The sequence below is a fragment of the Periophthalmus magnuspinnatus genome, chromosome 4 (assembly GCF_009829125.3).
Source record: "Periophthalmus magnuspinnatus isolate fPerMag1 chromosome 4, fPerMag1.2.pri, whole genome shotgun sequence".
In the NCBI taxonomy this organism is placed as follows: Eukaryota; Metazoa; Chordata; class Actinopteri; order Gobiiformes; family Gobiidae; genus Periophthalmus; species Periophthalmus magnuspinnatus.
Window position 1 is genome coordinate 12,629,321 of NC_047129.1, and position 17,500 is coordinate 12,646,820.

Sequence of the window (17,500 nt, forward strand, 5' to 3'; positions counted from 1 at the left end):
AGTCAAAGAAGTTATTAATTCAGCCTTTTTATGGCTTAAATCGTGCAAAGAAAAAGTACACGCAATAAATATTGACCCCCAAATATATTTTTCTAACTTTCATATACTGAACGATTTGTAAACATAGTAATTATTGTGACAGGCCTAGTATCAGGTCTTTTTATTGAGAAGAAACAACTACTAACTGCTAACTCTAGTGTTTAAACCTCAATAAACATGTTCTGAAATGGGTTTAGTGGTTCATGTTTCAGTCTTCTCTAAAATGTAAACGCTCCTGGACATGTTTGAAATGTGTACTCTGAACAGATGCTACTTTTTAAACATAAATTGTAAACCCTATACTTGTCAGAAAAAATGCCATTTGTAGGCCTACATTCAGGTATTCCATGTTGTTTTATATCACAGACTGGCTCTTGACTCTTGAGTAACTATTATTAACACAACACATGTAAAACTGTAGCTGCTCATAAAATCATTTATGGCCCCACTGATGCTTTGAAGAGCGCAGAAGCAATCGTTATCTGTTTGGAATAAACTGCAGAAGGTGGAAAGGTTAAGTCAGACCAGCAGTTTCAGACAAAAACACTGTGTTTTTAACAGTTCATGTAAAATGAAAACACATTCACTGAACATCAAAAAAAAAAAAAAAAAAAAAAATGTGGTAAGTTTGTCATTACCACAGAAAACGCCATATGTACCAGTGTGCAAAACATATAGAGATGCATTTGTCACAACAACCTGATAAGCTGCTGGGCCACTACTAGTAAAAACATTTGACTAGGTGAAGTATTTAGCATCTTAAATACTTATTGGTTCAATATTATGCCAAATGAAAATTCTATGACGTACAGTATCATAACACAGACCCAAGCTCTATTCCCCTTATTCTGGAAGTTGCCATGGGAGCCACCATCGTCATTTGGGTGGTATTATTTTGCATGTGGCTAGTGATTTTACAGTAAATAAGTTCTATATGGACTACAGAGCTGTTTTAAAGCCTCACATACAATTGGTGAGGTGTTGACTTGTTGGTCACATGAACATAGAACATTTTACACAAATCAACACTACTTTAAATCATATTTTTGAGGTGAAACTTTTCTGAAATGTGCCATTGAAAAGAATGAAATTACCCCATAACCTGGAAGTGCCACCACAAAGAAAGCACGGTTTGGAGTGTTTAGAGGCAAAAGTAGTTGGGGCTGAATAAGCTCAATATATATACATATTTTAAAATTTTTATAATAGTTTCAGTAGTTCCCTGGAAGAGCTGGCACTAAATCAGGGATAGCTGCTGCATTTCCCAACTACCTTTAAACGCCCCAAATGTCTTTCCAGTTATAAACAGCAGGAGCCTTTATCACAAGGGCGATTATGATACAATAACTACTGACTCCATCTGTCTCCTCTTAAGCAAAGAGGAAAAACTGCTGAGGCGCATTATATATTGGTTTATAGGTATAAAATAAAATTGGATACTCATGCACACAGCACATAAGTTTAGCAGTATGTCTGTTTTGTGTTTTGTACCTGATGCAAGCGTGCCTGTCTGTCCACAAAGTGCTCCGGCCTCACGTCCCGCTGGTCTTTATACTGCTCCAAGTTCTGTCCCATCTCCACGTGCTCCGGGTTGGCCTGGAAATATGTGTGAGCTGCAGCCGCTGCTTTGTCTGGCATCTTCAACTGGACACAAAAGAGGAGAGGGGTTCTCCTTTAGAGCTATGCAGTTACAGTATAGAGGTCAAATTAGGACAGGTAAAATAAACATCAAACAAAATGAAATCCACCAAAAACACTTTCTTAATTTCACTCAAGCAAATGTCAAATAGTAAAATGTTTATTTAACTCCTCCAAAAATATGAAAACAATGAGGCCCTGTAGACGATTTTAACACAAGAAAAACTTTGCCAATTCCTGTAAAAATTCATAATTCCATTGGATTTTCATTAGATTTACTGGTTGCTGCATTGGACAGATATGAGACACAAAGAGACGCGCTGTTCTTGTCATACCAAGAACTGTCACTTTTAAACCATATGAGAGATGAGGCCAGAACATGAACCACAACCATTTATCACTATAACATGCTTTTCTTATGAATGCACAGAGAATGTTGAATGGATTCTCAGAAGAGACACTAAAAAACAAAAAGTGCCTGTGATATAGTGCAGGCCTTGTATTTTTAGACATTACACAGGCCAATAAGCAGCTGTCACATGTCACAGAGAGTGTACAATTACATTACAGCAGCATCAGAAGAACACTTTAATTGAAAAATGTAAGGATGGTCAAATACAGAGGACAAACTTCCCCATGGAGACATAACATTTTCCTTAAACAAATAATGTCCAATGGCTATACGACTTAGCATAGATAAACTGTCATGACCTGCAACATGTTTTAGACAAACCTTGAGCAACATTTTTATGTAATTTCAGGTCAGATCAGTGCTAAGATGAGATAACACTCATAATATCCTGCAGAAGACCAGCACCAGGACAAGTCTGGAGCGCACAAAACCACAGAGGAGATTGTGATCAGTCTCAGGTCTCAACATGGACAGGTATTCTCATTATGAAGAGCCACAATAGCTTCTACTCAGCGCATACCTCTGCAGACTGCTGAGAAATGAGCCTCTGATTCAAATGCATGGTGGTCCTATGTTTCACTGCAGCTCTGCATGAGAAAGTACACTGATGTTTGATGGGATGAGTCATGATTCTTACATAAAGGAAATCATTATAACTGGTCAATATTATAAAAACTGACTTTTCATTATTTTAAAATATGACTTTCAATAGTAATTTTCTACACATGAACAGTACACTTTTAATAATTGTCATTTATCATTAAAAATAGTCAAATTTTTTTAATCCAAATACTAAATTCTGCTCCAAACCACATGTTTTTACTGCCAGAGAATTGGCTCTAAACCTCTGGATTAAAAAGGCCCAAGAATTACAATGAATAATTGCACAGCTCTACAAATCATAACAGGAGAAAGTTCAGTGGTAAAATTCTACTACAGTCCTTGTAACATAGCGGTTTTGTTTAGAGAAAGAGGCACTTTGATGTGGGAAACATATAGTTTATAAAGTAAACACTAAAAAGACCCGATACTACACTGTGATGGAAAAAATATGTTATGGCTGCACATGGACTCAAATCAGTATTCATGGGTAATGGGGCTAAGATAGAAAATGATACAACAAACCAAACGATTTACATTGAAAAGGATTTGAGTCTGCAATCATGAATAATATACATAATATCAAGGTGTCTGGACTCACTGAACCTCATAGATCTTTATTACAAATGGTAAATTAGCTTAAATGTTGTGTGTAATGTGTGTTTTTCCTTAGAGGCTTCTGGCTGGAGTTAGAATCTTTAGCCTCAGCAGCAGTCCTGGTTTTGGAGCAAGAACAAAACGTACCCATCAGTTTTTGAGTTTGAACTGAGCCCCATTTACTGTAGTTATCTTCAAATCTGTCAATCATCCAACAAGTGCGGACGAAGCATTAACTCATTAATGGAGGAAACTAAGCAAAGCTAAATGTGATTTGAAGACCACCCCCACACTTACCTTATGACCCACAGTGGGTCTTTATCCTCTGCAAAAGACCTGATTTATCTCTGTTGTCATTTGGAGGAAGGGGGAATTCCTGCACTTAACAAAGACAGCTGTGGTCAACAAAGGCCAAAACTATTGTCCGGAGACCAGACGCCCACCGCAAAGAAGGTCATTGATCCTAATCCACTTTTTCAGTGAAGTCTGAAAAACTGTTATTGCGGAAATTTGGTCATATTACAAATTGCAATACCACAATGGTGAAAAAATATATACATTTTGTAACAGAATGTAATTTTCAATTAAAAATAGTAGCAGTTATCATTATCACGTGGTCTTATTCTGATATCAGTCAAGCATTGGAAAGAGTGTACTATTTGGAGCAATCTTCCTCTTGGTATTAGAACAGTCTAATCTTTAAATATTTTGAAATCTTTGTTGAAAAATAATTTGTTTGCACTGGCTTTTAACATGAACTGAGTGGGACTCTTGTATTGTGTTGTATTTGTTTTGTTCTATTTTATTTTTCCATGTTTTGTTTTATAGGATTGCATTTTGTATTGCATTTGTACAGCACTTTGTCCAGTGGTGGTTATTTTTAAATGTGCTTTATAAATACATTTCACTTTGACCATTTCACTTTGACTATTTATGTGGACAGTTTTAATACTGCAGTAGTTTTAGTATTGGAGTGAATTGAAGCATTTGTTATCTTGTTGTAATTTTTTTTACAATGCCATATGTGCTTAAATGTCTGCATTATACTTGGTATGGTAAAAATAAAAATGCATTTTACTGTTTTATGTTTTTCTATTATATTTTACAGATGAAGGGAAGAGTGAGGTCATAGGTAAAACAGCAGTGCATTTCCAAACATGTCTCAGAGCGGGTGATAATAGATTTACAATGGCCCATAACAACGACTGCACAGACAAGAGAAGGGGAACACAAAGGATTGTTGGGAGTAAAGGTAATGCATCCCTCTGCCAAAACACTACGGCTTCCAAAGCAGCAGCTGGAGAAGCCTTTGGACAAGGTGAGATTGAGTCATGCACATTTATTACAGATGTGTTGTTATTCCAATAAAAGAAAATCTATTAAGCAAGAAATATTATTAAAGCAATGTTATGGTCCTGTGTGTATATCAAATTAAAGCTGCATTGCAAAAAGTATTTTACATCTATGGGGTATTAACTGCTAACACATAACATGTTTAGGTCACATGTTACCTTTCACTGTTCTGCAAATTCTATATTTGCCAAAAATAACATATTAACATATTTTCTAAGTTTTCACTTTCGAGTCCCTCGTCCCTTTGTGTCCTGGGTCAGAGCGCTATCACAACACAATGAGCGTGCATTCCGCTAATGAACTATTACACATCGTATCAAGTTTGTCAAGTTGCTGTGTACAGTTTTGTATCATGCTTTTGTATATATGCCGTATGGGAGTATGGATGACGTCGGCTTGTGGGCTGAGCACTGCGCAGAATCTTACAGCTAACCATAAGGAGGGTTCAAATAGGCCCCTGGGAGAGATCTCTAAAATACTCAAACAAGCAGGGGCATCTAAAACCTCTTGAGACATGTTTTTGATGAGGGGAAAAAACATTATAACATGGTAGAAAACAAAAAAAATCAATGAGTCTAAATTGTTCTCTTAAATATTTTATGACTGGCAAACAAGTACAAAAGAGCTGTGAGTGTCTCTTTTTCTATGAGAGTTGATTGGCTGTCTTGGCTGACTGGCGTTTGGTGGTCCACCTTTGTTCATTTCGCAAGCTTTACATTTGTCAAAAAACACTCATGCATGTGAAAACGTTTCTTAAGTATAATGTGTGTTTTGCATTCTAATTGGAGCTAATAAGACATTTTGTACTCCTTATTTGAGTTTTAAATGATAATCTTATTACCTTATTACTTCAGTAAATAAAGTAAGTTGGATTCTCTACTCCTGCTTTCTGCTTTCTCACATAACATAAAATACACAAACTCCACTAATAACATGTTGCCTTTGAACCCTTTCAGAGGTGTACAGTACTGCCCCACCTGAGTCAGACTTTCCCCTCACACATATTTCAAAGCAGCACCTGTGGAGGCCGATGACTGGTGCTTATGTGGGCCCAGGGTTTGCCCCTCTCACCAAAGCTGCCCTGCCTCAGAGGCCCGCCCTGCCACTCCTGCTCATGCCCCCTTGATGTGGGACTGAGAGTTGCCAATGCAAACCTACATTAGCATTACGGTCTCCTCTGGGCCTGCTGCAGATTTTACAACCAAACCATGATTCACAGTAACGAGTTGGTGACAAACAACATTATGCACATAGCCTTCTAAACGCTATCTTTTAAAGTCTCTTCTTTACTTGAAAAATATTAAATTGTGCCTAATATGTTAAGACCATATATAGAGCCACAATAATCACGACACTTTTATGAATAGCTGCTATTTAAAAAGAGAATTGCTTAAATCGCAAAGATGACTTTAAAAGAGGTATTCGCAAATTAGTTTAGGAAATGTAGTATTCCGTTATGTGACTGTCCTGGTATCAGTGTGTCCATTACATAAACACAGACTTGTATATTTTGGAATTGGATCAGTCGTGGAATCAAATCAATCAAAGATCTTGAATGCAGCTGTGGAAAAGATTACTCATATGTACTAATTGTAAGTTTACACAATTTCCTTTATTTGCTTTTAATAGCCAGAAGCTAAGAGCATTTCATTCTTTACAATTGGCTCAGAGAAAAATTTTAAATGTGGGCTGACATGTAACTGGGCCCTAAACTGGATGCACCTGGTTCCTCTTCAGCGAGAGATGCACTGGAGAGTTGTCTGAGCAGTTCAATATGAAGTTTACTGCTGCTGAATCAATATTTACTCCGTGTGGTGGACACTGGAAGCTCATCTATTCTTGGAATTTACTCAAAGTAAACAATATGATAAATGCAGTTTCTCCAGGACTGCGCATATGTTTGCACAAAGCAAACAACTTAGACTACCCCGTTGTTTACACTTAAGGCAAACTTTATTTAACATGTTTCTAGTATTGGTATAAGATTAATCTTTTTTCAGAAATAGCATGACCACACGGTAAAATAAAAAAAAAATAAAAAACATGTGTTGAAAATTTGTTATCAATAGTTTTGTTTATTTAACATGAAACAATAAGAAGTATAACTTTTTTCATCAAACTTAAAATTTTTTTAGCATCATTAGTACAAATTAATTAATTGATGAATTAACTGGTGCCGTACCATCATGACAATACCTGATCTCATATGATCTAAAGCTAAGCAGGGTTGGCCTGGGTTAGCACTTGGGATGAGAGACTGTTGGATAATAATACTACTTACCACATTGGTGCAGCAGTGTCTTTAAGTGCATACTGCCGTTGAGTCATTGGGCAAGACACCTCACCCTGTTGGTGGTGGCTGGAGGGACTGACATCAGTGCTTACATCAGTCTACCCCAGGACAGCTGTGGCTAACTTACCACCAGTACGTGTGGAGTGAATGAATAATGCACTGTGAAGCTCTTTGGGTGACCTGCACTGTATAAATCCAGTGCGTTATTATTGTTATTAATATAAAGTTTGATCCTTTTAGCTGCGAGAGTCATCAGTTCAACAAGTCTGAAGCTGGCGTACACAGAAAGCACTCAATATGACGAGGATTGTGACTTCACACATACCAAGCATAAAGTGCCTATTAAATATATGGGTTTCATGATGTATATTTTGCACAGTGACAGCTTGTACAAATTAGCCTCTCCATCTTATAGCTTCAAATCACTTAGCACGTTTGAAGGGCTGTTTCAGCACATGCTTACTGTACACACACACCACATGAAGTCCTATACTGTACTCCAAAGTGTGAATAAGTCAATTGATGATCACCGCTGACTGCCCTAAATGGACCGGACACGGGTTTGTTTTTGCTTTGCTGCTAAAATCAAATACCCCTTTAACTCTTTTGACTGGTGCCATGTTGATTCAGGAAGCACGCACAGGTTGGGGAGCACATGCTACGTCCCTAACATCCCAAAGCACATGGCGTGGAAAAACGCAGCGATGGTGATGTCATACGGGTGCACCTTGATGAATTTTCGTCTCCATGGCTCACAGTGGTGTCTTTCTGCCTGTTCTGGCTCCACCCTGCGCTCCAAACTGCTCTTCCTATAAGGTCATGTCAAAGGAATGCCTGAAAAAACCTAACCATGGTTGATGTTAAATAGCCCTCTTTCATTAGTGGGTGAAGACACTGGAGCCACCACGAGCTAAAAGCGCTACACTTTGGTACGCCTTTGACCGAACCACCATCCATCATGTATTAGTCTCTGGCAGAGCATGTATAGAGAAGAAAAACAGTGGGTGAATATGCAAAGAGCACAAACAGAGGAGGTCTGTGAGGGGCTGGGGCACTCTCACGTCTGGTTATGATTAGAGTGACCTGAAGTTACCACCTGAAGTTACCACCATGTGCAGTGCGGCTGCAACCTCTGTGCTCATATTGATCAATCACAATTTACTTGATTGTATTTTATATTTTTAAAAACAAGCCAAAATGGGTTTCAATATTGATTTTATGAACACAAACAACACAAAATAGCCCAATTTCTTCTTCACAATTTTCTTAACTCTTTCTTCCATGCTTTTAATGACAGAGGATTGATTTTGGACAATTCTATTAAAATGCCTCAAGCTAATCATTGACAACTGCAACATATTTCATCTCAATTCAGTTTAATTAATTAATTGTACAGCGCTACACTGATGCATAAACTGTTACATTACTACATTTTCAGTTGTTTTAAAGGTGCACTATGCAACTTTTCTGGTGGGACATCGGCTACCTGCTTGTTTTCATGGAGATGTTATTGCTTTGCCTGTAAGGTTCAGACAGGGAAAGGGCATTTTATTCAGTTCATTTAATGTTGAAAAATAAAATAAATGTATGCTTACTGAGAATGGGCACACCACTCCACAGATCTGACCTATAATCTGGCCTCATTTCCTTGGATAAACAGATACATTTAATGCAATGTTGTGGAGCATTCTAGGCAAAGCAATAACATCTCCATGGAGACAAGTCAACAGTGTACCCTCCACCAGAAAATTTACATAGTGCACCTTTAAACTTTACAGTCAGTGTGAAAGGAAAGGTTTGTGCTGCTTCAAAAACACAGCTGGTGCCATATGCCATTTGACAGCCGTGGAAATTTCTCGCTCCCCTTTACAATAACACACCAGTTAATCTTTGTAGGAGGCTCCATAAGTGTTTTACCTCCAGGTCACCTGACACCCCTCCAGCTACTGTATCCTCACTCAACCATCACACCAGCCCCATGTCTGATGAGGCTTCCTGCACAAGTTCAGCCCTCACAAGGCTGCTTTGTGAGAGAAACCTCTAAATACAAAGTGTAAGTTTTAAGTAGAGCCGACTGAGTGGAAAATGGCCTCTAATATCTTCCTTTTCTGTGTGGTTTACCTCTGTTACTCCTGTAACCAACACTTGTCTCATGTTCTCCACCGCTCTATAAACAGCACTTTTCCCTCCTAAAACAGAGCTGGTTAGCCGGCGTCTTATTTTTTGCTACTGTCAGACAACACTGCTCTCTATCTTCTATGAAGGTGCCATTTTTCAACATAAAAATGTTTAATGTGAATGCCAATTAAAGTCATGCTATTTTGAACATGTTTATGTTGTGGTAAAGATGCTTAGAGACACAGTATATTTTGAGTACAGTGATACTTTTACTCTTGGAAGTTAAAGTAGTGGCAGTAAAACCTTGTCACTTAAGTAAAAGTACAGATAGAGAGGTAAAAACTTACTCAGTATCACATGAAAAAAATCGACTTAAGTAAAAGTATTTAAGGACCTGTTTAAAAATGTACTTTAAGAGTAAAAAAGTTTAAAAGTATTTGTTAAATGTAGTGATATTGATTCAAAATGATACATATTTTGGTCAACAGTAAAAGTGCGAATCCATTTCTTAATTTTTCTGTGAATGTTACCACAAACATTGTAAAAATATCCCCTGAAAGCACTTGAAAAGTACTTTTTACTTTTCAGTCCAGTTAAAATATGTAGTGGAATAGAAAGTACAGATACCTGCTCTCAAAAGTAGCAAAGTAGAAGTAAAAAGTATCCACTGTACTGATACCTAAAAATTCTGCTTAAGTACAATACTTTACTACTTGTACTTTCTTACCTTCCAGCACTGGTAGCTAATGCAGTTTTGGTAGTTCTTGTTGTTGTAGTATCTATGCTGATTTACTTGTACTTGAGTATAAAGTTGTGCTTCAAATTTGGAAGGAAAGGAAGATGACTAAACCAAATGTAATACGTGCAAGTCAGACAGTGTTAGGAGACTGTGGGGTGTCTGGTGAGTATAAATGGAAACCCAACATGAGGCCAATAACAAAATGTTATTGAGTCTTGTCTTTGCACTCATAGAGCTCAGGAGATGAGGGGATTTCCTATCAGGAGAGAATGTAAGAACGGGCAGAGGCAGGGGGTCAAAGATCACACACACCCACTCCATGTTTCCACAAAATTTGCAGTCCCAGAAGGTGAGCATGAGGTGGAGTTTGAGTGTTAAACCCACTGTAGACAACACTGAGCTGTCATATACTGAACAGAAACACAGAGACCCAGGGGAGGGCCTGTGGGCTGAGTGACTCAAAGACAATGACAGCATTCATCCAGTCACTCATGTCTCACCATGGCTGGCCCCCGCAGACCCCAGAGAAATAAAGAATTTATTTTTACATCTCAGACCAATTTGATGTTGTAGCAAAGATCAAGAAAAATGTGTTTTTCAACTAAAGATCATTGGCAACATTTCAGCAGTATATGGGTAACATGGAGACAAAAAGGTAGCAGACCCTACACAAGAAAGGTTATATAGTGCACTTATAATAAGTGGAAAGAACACTCCGCCTCTGTCACTGAAACATTATCTAAAACACTTTTAACTTCTTGTGTGAAAGGTTCAATTCCTTTCTCCCCTGAGGGATGATTTTCTTGTTCACACTTCAAACAGCCTTTGTATCCATTCTGCCCTTTTCTGGAGGCTAAATCAAAACAAAGAGCAGCAGCATGCCTCATCACAGTAACTACACAGTCCATCACAGTGTCACACGCTGAGCCTTTAGAATTCCTCCAACAATAGTATGTGAGGGGTCAAGAAGTGTCCAGGATCTAAGGTGACAGCAGAGAGGCCACTGCAAGGTGATTTACAGATTACCTAAACAGAGCAAGAATGTAGCCATTTCTTTTCTTAAGTTGCTGGTGTTATGTGTGCATGATATCAATCTAAAATGACAACCAAAGAGCAGAAGTCCTATGTAATGCTATGATGAGTTTGCAGCATGTTTACTATAGACTTTGAGTAAAAAATCCCCTGCAGAGATTTCCACTACTACACAGAACTTGGGAGTGTGTGTGGGACGATATAGGGGACACATGTAGGAACAAAGAATGGACTTTAAGTAAGTAAATTTATATTTTGTAAAGGTTCACAGTGCTGTCTAAATACAGGAACATACTTTCTGTTTATAGCTGATATAAATTCTCAAGGTTGAACTATTATGCTCCGGTTGTAATTTTTTGCTTTAAAGGTGCACTATGTAACTTTTCTGGTGGAGGGTCTGCTACTCGTTTGTTTCCATTGAAATATCACAACAGCAGACATTATGTTATGCAAGATAGATAAGTCCAATACCATACTATGGAGGTTGACTACACCCAACCTTAAAGTTAGTACTATATTATCATCCCCTTTATGCTATTTTCTGATGTAAGTTATAAAGTTGTTTCCTCATTTAAAACATAGCTGGAGTTGTATTTTGTTTCATTCATACAAGTTTAATACACAAACTCTGCATATTTAGGCTGAGCTCTTCTCTCAAACAAAAAACACTCTGTTCCACCTTGTGATGTCATGTTGTATTACAGGAAGAAATCCACTGTGATTTAAACTCCTCACACCTTCACTAAAATAATTTGGATGATTTCAGTCCTGCAATTTCCAATCTCTACTGAAAAAAAGGTAAAAGCTGTTAACTTGAAAACTACCACTTCATGACATCACAGGGTGGAACTGAGCATTTTGAGATTTGTAGATATAGACGGCCCAATCATGCAGTGTTACTCAAACATGTGTGAATGAAACAAAACACAAGTCAGGTATGTGTTTGAGGAGTTAACAACATGGCTTAAATAGTCACCTTAAATAATATAGGACATTTAAAGCAGTAAACACACTGCCATATGTGACTATTCAGAGCAATGGAACCATTACAACTTTTCATAAGTAAAAGATGAATGTGCTGACGACCAACAACCAAGCTCACACCTGTGGATTAAAGGCCCACTGGTTTGGGCTCAGAGAGCAGCCTTTGACAGCCGCTGTAACTCAGGTTTATTGTGTGTGCAAAGTAACACTCACAGAACACTCTGCACATAATGAGATGAAACTGGGAAAGAATAAATCCTCTTTAGGTCCTTACTCAAAACATGCTGTGTTTTTCAGACAGCTTCTTCCCCTGGGAACAGTGGGCTGGGGGTCTACATGCTGTTACCCATAAGTCCTCTGAGCATGTGGTATATGTGTGTGAGAAAAATTGTGACTAGGTTAAGTGAGAGAGCACGTCTGTCAGCTGGAGTGGAGTGGCCATTATTTTTCTCCCAAAATGCTAGCACCAAAAAGTTCTTTATCATTCAATGGCATGCACTTTATCTTGAAAATAAATTTAAGCCTCAGTGGTGCCACAAAGCTGAAGCTAAAATGCCAAGATAACAGTAAAATCTTGAAAGCAGGAGAGAAAAGACCCCTTCAGAGTTTATCACAAGATGGATCTCTGCGTCTACATAATAAACTTTGTATAAATAATGCCTAACAGGGGGATTGAAGTAGGTCACAAATAAGTTTACAAGAGTTTTCATGATTCACTTGAATTTATTTACAAAACATATATCTCTTAAAGTGTGGAAAAAACTGGTTAAGTGTCCAAAAAAGTACTACATAAATTGAATGCATTATTACATATCCAGTCCAGTCCCATGTCAAGAAGAACATCTGACATACAACTATATGTCAAAATGTAGTTAACATTTGATCTGCTGTTGTCGTATATATCATAGTTGCAATAAAATCTTCAAGGGACCTTATTAAATCAGATTAGTTGGAAAGCTTCTGGTTAACATCCTCAAATGTGATTATATAAACAAAACACTACAGAAATGTTACAAATGACCAAAATGACTAGACTAACTATTCAGAAAAGTACATTTCAGTTTTAGCCTCCCATTCCTAAATGCATGTTGCTCCTGTGGCTTCTGTCACATAACACAGACCAAGCCTCTCTGACACACAGCATGGTGACTGGAATTCAAAAGCACTAATCTAATATGAGGATTAGCCTTTAAAGAGGGCTGGCGTCTCTGTGCAGCCAGTGTAAGATTTATAAGCAGATGTTTTCCACAGCTGTAAAATGAAAATGATTAGCCTGTGCTCTGTTTACTCACCCTGCATTGTTATTGACTTTTATAGACTTGAGAATAAGCTTGCAACATATTAAAGCATTAAGTGTGCAAGTCAGTGCCTGTTTCATCTGTGTCTACTACTAAAAACACAATATAGTAAAGAGGCACAAAATATTGCATATGAATCGAAATTGAAATTTGAGTTGCCGCAGTTTTCAAATTGCAAAGGCTGCAGTTTTTAGATAAAGATTTTTAGATATAGACAATAGAATTTCTTCTGCAGTACTACAATATAGATATACGACTTTGGTTGGATGGGACCACAGTGGCTGTCCCATGCCAGGGTCAGAGGTCATGTGGCTGGTGGAGGCTGATAACCAACACTAAGACACTCCAGGACGCTACATGCTACACATTCTCAAGCTCTGAGGACAGACACTCAACACCACAGAAAGACACAAATGTTCAAGTGCACCATGCACCATGGAAACACAAAAGGGTGTTAGGTCAAACTCATTTAAGATCAGAAGTTTCACAAAAAAAACTCAATATTATAATTCATTCAGTTGCGGTAGATTGGAGGGCTGCTTTTTCTTGTTTGGTACATCCAGTTAACCAAAAGAGTGAAGTGATATGAATGTACATCATCATTGGTTGAAATAGGAATACAACAATGAAGCTAAACAGGTGCTTAAATTATCACATAAAAACAAAACTAGATATATTAAAGCTACAATCTGTAATTAGACTGGCTGACCTGGCCCTGGTGTATTCTCACATACCACCACTAGATGCTGTTACGGACTGATAGTGTGCCAGCTCTGGACAGACATAAGAGGACTAGAGACACAGGTGAGCCTGAACGAAGGCCAGGTGAGGGTAGGGCAGGTTTCACCTCTGACATCTACTGGTGAAAAAAAAAAAAAAAAATTACAGGATGCATGTATACTGAGCTTATGCTGGGCTTAAGTGCATTTTAACCGGTTAGACAATCTACACCAGCAGTGTCATAAGTGCATCCAATGGACGTAATTTCACTTCACGTTGCTAAAATTAGGGCGTCAGAGTTGTGTCTCCAGGTTTTTTTAACAGGGGAAAGAGCATGTGGGCATGTGATATAAAAATAAACTTCTGATGCCTTTTCAAAATATATTGTCTAAAAACACCACAGTCAAATAAAGAACGGGTGTCATATCCAGGAGCTTGGGGAATGACTTGTGATGGACTATGAAAAGCTATGTGGGATAAATATAAAACACTTTACGACATTAACATCAATTTTACAAGGACAACGACTGAGGGAAAAGGCGCATGGCGTGCAGACATCCAAACTTATATGGTAAGTAGCCTAATTAATGTGAGCACCACAACCACAGCTTGTTATTGCTATACAAAGCATTGTTCCTCTTGTCATCTTTTGTATAGTTATAAAAAGTAATTCATCTGACCCACAAATGAATATGTAAGCAATATAAAACAGTTTGGTGTTTAAACGTGAGAATATACAGAGACCTATGTTATGTTTTCCTGCAGCTCCAGGTGTAATTTCCGGGTAAGGGAATTGAAATTATGAATAATTTAAAACAAAAGAAAAAACATATATTGAACACTTTGACATAACTTAAACTATTCACATATTTTTGTGATTGGGTTATGCTTTGGTCTGTCTTCAAATATATGATCCAACATAAGAGGCAGGTGTTGGAGCTACATCAACTTGTTACTAAGGCAGGTGGTTTGTCATGGTGACACCCAGAAAGAAGAGAAAACTTGGGTCAACATCTGAATATAATTTAAGAGGAAAGATGCGTTTACCCATTCCAGTTATAATCTTTTGCAGGAGTTGTCATCGGTGAAAGTTGCTAACGCCTGAACCAAGCCCAGAGTGTGGTGAACTGGGTGTGTTACAGCTGTGGAGCAGAGCCATATTGTGACAGTGTGTTTAAGTAAATGTGCTGATGACAGGCTGAACAGCATCACTGTGTAATCTACTTTGTGGCTCTCTCCAGGCTAATGCAAACATATAGAGATTTGTAAAAGTCAGTCACATAGAAGAAATACAGCTAAAATTTCATAACCATGACAGAGCAACGCCTAAAATGACATTACTAAACCACACTGTACTTTTAAACCTGCAGTAATATGCACCATGTGTTACATCCCAAGAGCACAATACAACCTGGGTCTCCAGCTCTCATTATAAAAATCTGCTTCTGCTTTACACAGGCCCGAAATTGTACTTTGCTAACGGGTAACCCACACATATGTCTTGGCACAAGCTAATAGAGGCCATTTGACCCAGGGCTAATGCTACAGCAAATTAAAGATTGAGCTAAACTTTCTAATGAATGACTGTATTGGAGAAAACCAAGAACTCGTCAGCCACAAACCCAGAATTTAGTCAGGGTTGGGAGAAAAGGGAGATGCGGTTCAAATCGTTTTATTTGCTTGTCTTTTGATAAAATCACTTAAAATGCTTTTTATGGTGAAGTCAATCCCATGAGGCCACACAGTGTGAGACACTGAATCTTCTGAAGAGTCTTTGAGATGAACTTGTTACCCTAAACATAACAGCACACATGTTTTTAAAAAGGCGCCAGCATAGTTTGTTTTGAGGACATAAAAAGAATTAAACGAGAAATGTAGAGAAGTTTTGTGTTAACAGTTTCCAATTAAACTATGGTGGACCCCAAAAGTCTCCCCCATTGTCTAAAAAAACAGCAGAACAAAAAAAAATGCATGACAAATTATATATTTTGCTTGTTGTTGTATTATGGCAAACAAATAAAAAGAAAAAAAAAAACTACTGTTCAAAAATAAAGCATTTAAAGACATTTGTAAAATAAATCCCCTGTTCCACTATGATCTCAGCAGAATCCATGGGAAACACTAATTAAGAAATGTAATTTATTGTGAGTTTTCAAAAAGTGTCTGCCAAAAACAGCTCCAAGGAGATTTGAGACAAGAGCAGTGGGAGTAACACCTCCATGATCTCATTGGAAAGAGGTCCTTGAATGCAACACACGAACACGTAAATATTTTAACACAAACTTGTTCTTCTTGCGGATCACAGATGGTATTATACTTTTTGGGATTACAACATCCAATCATCAGCATCCAATTTACTCACATACGCAATTTGGCATATGTGGTGCAGCCAATTCAGGTCTGGGATGTCCAAATATAATTGCCTTGGATAGTTTTTCCCTTATTATAGTATTATTATGCAGAGCAGTGCATTCTATAAACAGTAATTGAGTTTGTCATTTCAAATAATATACCCTGAGGAAAATAATAATAATAAAAAAAAAGTTGCTCTGGCTTCTAAAAAATCTGTATTGGCCATGAAATAATAATAATAATAATAATAATAATAATAATAATAATAATAATAATAATAATAATAATAATAATGCATTTTATTTATAAGCGCCTTTCAAAACACCCAAGGACACTGAACAAGATAAAAATTAGGTAAAAACATACAAATACAATAAAACATGACAAAAACTGATTGATAACAGATGTGTGATTGGTTACAAGAGATAGGACAGTCTGATTAGGTGAGTTTTGAGTCTGGATTTGAGGAGTGGAAGAGAGTCTAAGTTGCGGAGATCAGGAGGGAGAGAGTTCCAGAGCTGGGGGGCAGAGCCGCTGAAAGCCCTGTTCCCCATAGTCACAAGTCGGGCAGAGGGAACAGTGAGCTGGAGAGAGGAGGAGGAGCGGAGAGGCAGGAGCAGCAATGTGGAGAAGGTCAGATATGTATGAAGGGGTGAGGTTGTGTGTTGCTTGGAAGGTGGTAATTAGTATTTTGAAGTTAATTCTCTGTTTTATGGGGAGCCAGTGGAGTTGTTGTAGGACGGGGGTGATGTGGTGGATAGTGGGGGTCCGTGTTATGACCCGGGCTGCAGAGTTCTGAAGGAGCTGCAGTTTCTGGAGGGATTTATTGGGGCGACCAAAGATAAGAGAGTTATAGTAATCAATGTGGGAAGTTACAAGGCTGTGGACTAGAATGGCAGTGGTGTGAGGAGTGAGGGAGGGGGGAAGACGAGAGATATGGCGTAAGTGGAAATATGCAGACCGGGTGACATTATTGATGTGTGAGTGAAACGAAAGTCTACCGTCAAGGATGACACCCAGACTTTTAACCTGAGGGGAAGGATGGACAGTTGAGTTGTTGATGTTGATGGAGAAGCTGTTAGATTTGGAGAGTGTGGATGGGGTGCCTACTAGGAGGACTTCTGTTTTGGAACTGTTAAGAAAAAACATCAGTGGATCTCTACATTTTACTACCACTTTTACTACTACTATTACTTATTTTTCCATTATATTATGTGTGTTTTTGCAGCAAGACCATGGCAGAGCATAAAAAGCTGACCAAAGATCAATCCCTAACTAACACTTTTTAATATATTTTTTTAAATATTTTTATCTGATGTAGTCTT

The 17,500-nt window shown here is 37.9% G+C and overlaps 1 protein-coding gene across 1 annotated transcript in view; it reads right to left on the minus strand.

The window, feature by feature from the left end:
* The window catches only part of p3h2 (prolyl 3-hydroxylase 2), a 42,201-nt gene that overhangs the window by 8,588 nt on the left and 16,113 nt on the right, over positions 1-17,500 (minus strand). Inside the window, exon 2 of the mRNA XM_033965823.2 lies at positions 1,531-1,683. Within this exon, the coding sequence (XP_033821714.1) occupies positions 1,531-1,683 (153 nt within the window). The remainder of the gene's footprint in view (positions 1-1,530; positions 1,684-17,500) is intronic.